Here is a 1,914-nt window from a genome sequence, read left to right as displayed (position 1 = left end):
TTCTTCTACATATTAAAAAGTTGTTAAACATCTGAGTGGCACACTATTGCTACTAGTGGTGAGAAAGTGCATTGCACCTTATTCAAAATGGTCCCGCGGCCCTCTGCGGCCCAAAGTTAAAAACTGTTGTTCTTTTGAGGCCCTCAAGGTGGCGCTCACGGCCTACAATTGGGTCACGGCCCATAGGATAAGAATCTCTGATGTAGAGGAAACCCTGCAGTGAGCTAAATGACAAAATGCAACTGGATTTTTTTTTCACTAGGAAACACTTCTTTTTACACTAAGAAAGTGGGCCAAACAATGTAAAGGTGTTTGGGACTTTTTTTAAACATTTTATTTTAAACTCAGTGTCCCATGCATAAGCAGGTTTGTTATTTCAAACTTTTTCTAAACTTTCTTGCTCTCTTCTAGACTTGTTTCTAAAAACAAGGCATTTATCCAATCACTTACATTTCCTTTAAAACGTTTGTGGGTCTTGTTGTTGGATCTAGTGCAAAAAGAAAAAAGAAATGACTGAGAAATTAAAATGAACAGCAGAAACATGTTGACTTTTCAAAAATTCTGACTTAATGTGAAAGGTCTCACTCTTCTCATGCTATGTTGGCATCAGAGGAGCCAGTCTTTAATATGTGAAATGTAAAAATAAGTTTCACTGACTTCCTAAACCATGGGTAAAACAGAGCATAGATCAGCGGGTTCAGGCAGGAGTTAAAATAAAACATAACAAAAGCAAAAGATGATGCACTAAATGTTGTCTCCTGATCTGTAAATGTTAAACAAAAATATGGGCAGAGACATATTAAAAATGCAACTCCAAGAGCTCCCAGAGTCCTGGCTGATTTCAGTTCAGATTTCTTAGCCCTTACACTCACTGAACCCTGAAGTGCTGTTACATGAAAATGCATATAACGAACCTGATACACAGCCACCACAAACACTCGCACATACAGGACCACAATGATGGTAACAGGACCAATGAAGAAGAACAAAATATCTACAAGTCCAGCAATTTTATCAAAAGCAACAACACATTCTCCTAAGCAAGAGTTAAACCTACCTGGTTGTTTCAGGTTTTCTTTCATTACTATAAAAACAAAGAGGAAGGAGAAGATCCAACACCCTGCAACACAGATACAAACTCTTTTTTGAGTGATTTTGATAGGGTACTGGAAAGGGTCGCATATGGCCACATAACAGTCAATTGATATAAGCACCATGGTTTCTACTGAGGCAGATGTAATAATATAATCCAAAATATTATACAGAATACACATGAGGTCACCCAGATACCAGCAGCCATCAATGAGAAGAATCTGAAAGATTACAAGAAAGCCGACAAAAAAATCTGAGACAGCCAGAGAAAGGAGAAGGAGGTTGGTTGGGGTGTGGAGCTGCCTGGAGTAGAAAAGCAATACATTTATTAGTATTTTTAAAATCTGTTAATTGTCAGAGAAAGCTTAACGAAGGCAAAAAAAAAAAAATACAAGAAAAAGTTAAATTACTTGAAATGGGAAATGGAGATGATGACCAGCATGTTAAGAGTCACAGTGAGTAGAGAGATGAAAGACAGTGTAATAAAAATAAGCATGGAAGTTGAGGAGGGACGCATGGTCTTTTTGCAGGATAAGTTTGACAGTTGTGGAAAGCAAAGTTCAGTTTCATTGCGCCTGTCRTGCATCATTAGAAATAGTCATAGACATGAAGCTGGTGAGTTTTACCAGCGTTCTGTCTAAACTCTGTGGAATGACTAATTTATTTGTCTCATCCTTCCCTYCCTCTGGGAGGAAGTTTGATATGGAAATCAACCATGGACAGAGGGCCAACACTAATGGGGCCTGGCTACCAGGGGTGGGTCTAGAACTTTTTTCTTGGGGGGCAGGCAGGGACACAGAGTGTGGAAGGGTGGCACAATAC

The 1,914-nt window shown here is 39.0% G+C and overlaps 1 protein-coding gene across 1 annotated transcript; it reads right to left on the bottom strand.

The window, feature by feature from the left end:
• Window positions 1–113: 113 nt before the first annotated feature.
• Window positions 114–1,895, bottom strand: LOC106510897 (trace amine-associated receptor 13c-like). The gene has a single exon (XM_013999627.1). It carries the CDS (start codon window positions 1,272–1,274, stop codon window positions 591–593), a length of 684 nt encoding a protein of 227 aa, XP_013855081.1. The 5' UTR covers window positions 1,275–1,895; the 3' UTR covers window positions 114–590.
• Window positions 1,896–1,914: the final 19 nt, after the last annotated feature.

The sequence above is a fragment of the Austrofundulus limnaeus genome, unplaced genomic scaffold (assembly GCF_001266775.1).
Source record: "Austrofundulus limnaeus strain Quisiro unplaced genomic scaffold, Austrofundulus_limnaeus-1.0 Scaffold2381, whole genome shotgun sequence".
In the NCBI taxonomy this organism is placed as follows: domain Eukaryota; kingdom Metazoa; phylum Chordata; class Actinopteri; order Cyprinodontiformes; family Rivulidae; genus Austrofundulus; species Austrofundulus limnaeus.
Note: the sequence above shows the minus strand (reverse complement) of the source record. Positions and strands in the feature narration are given on the sequence as shown.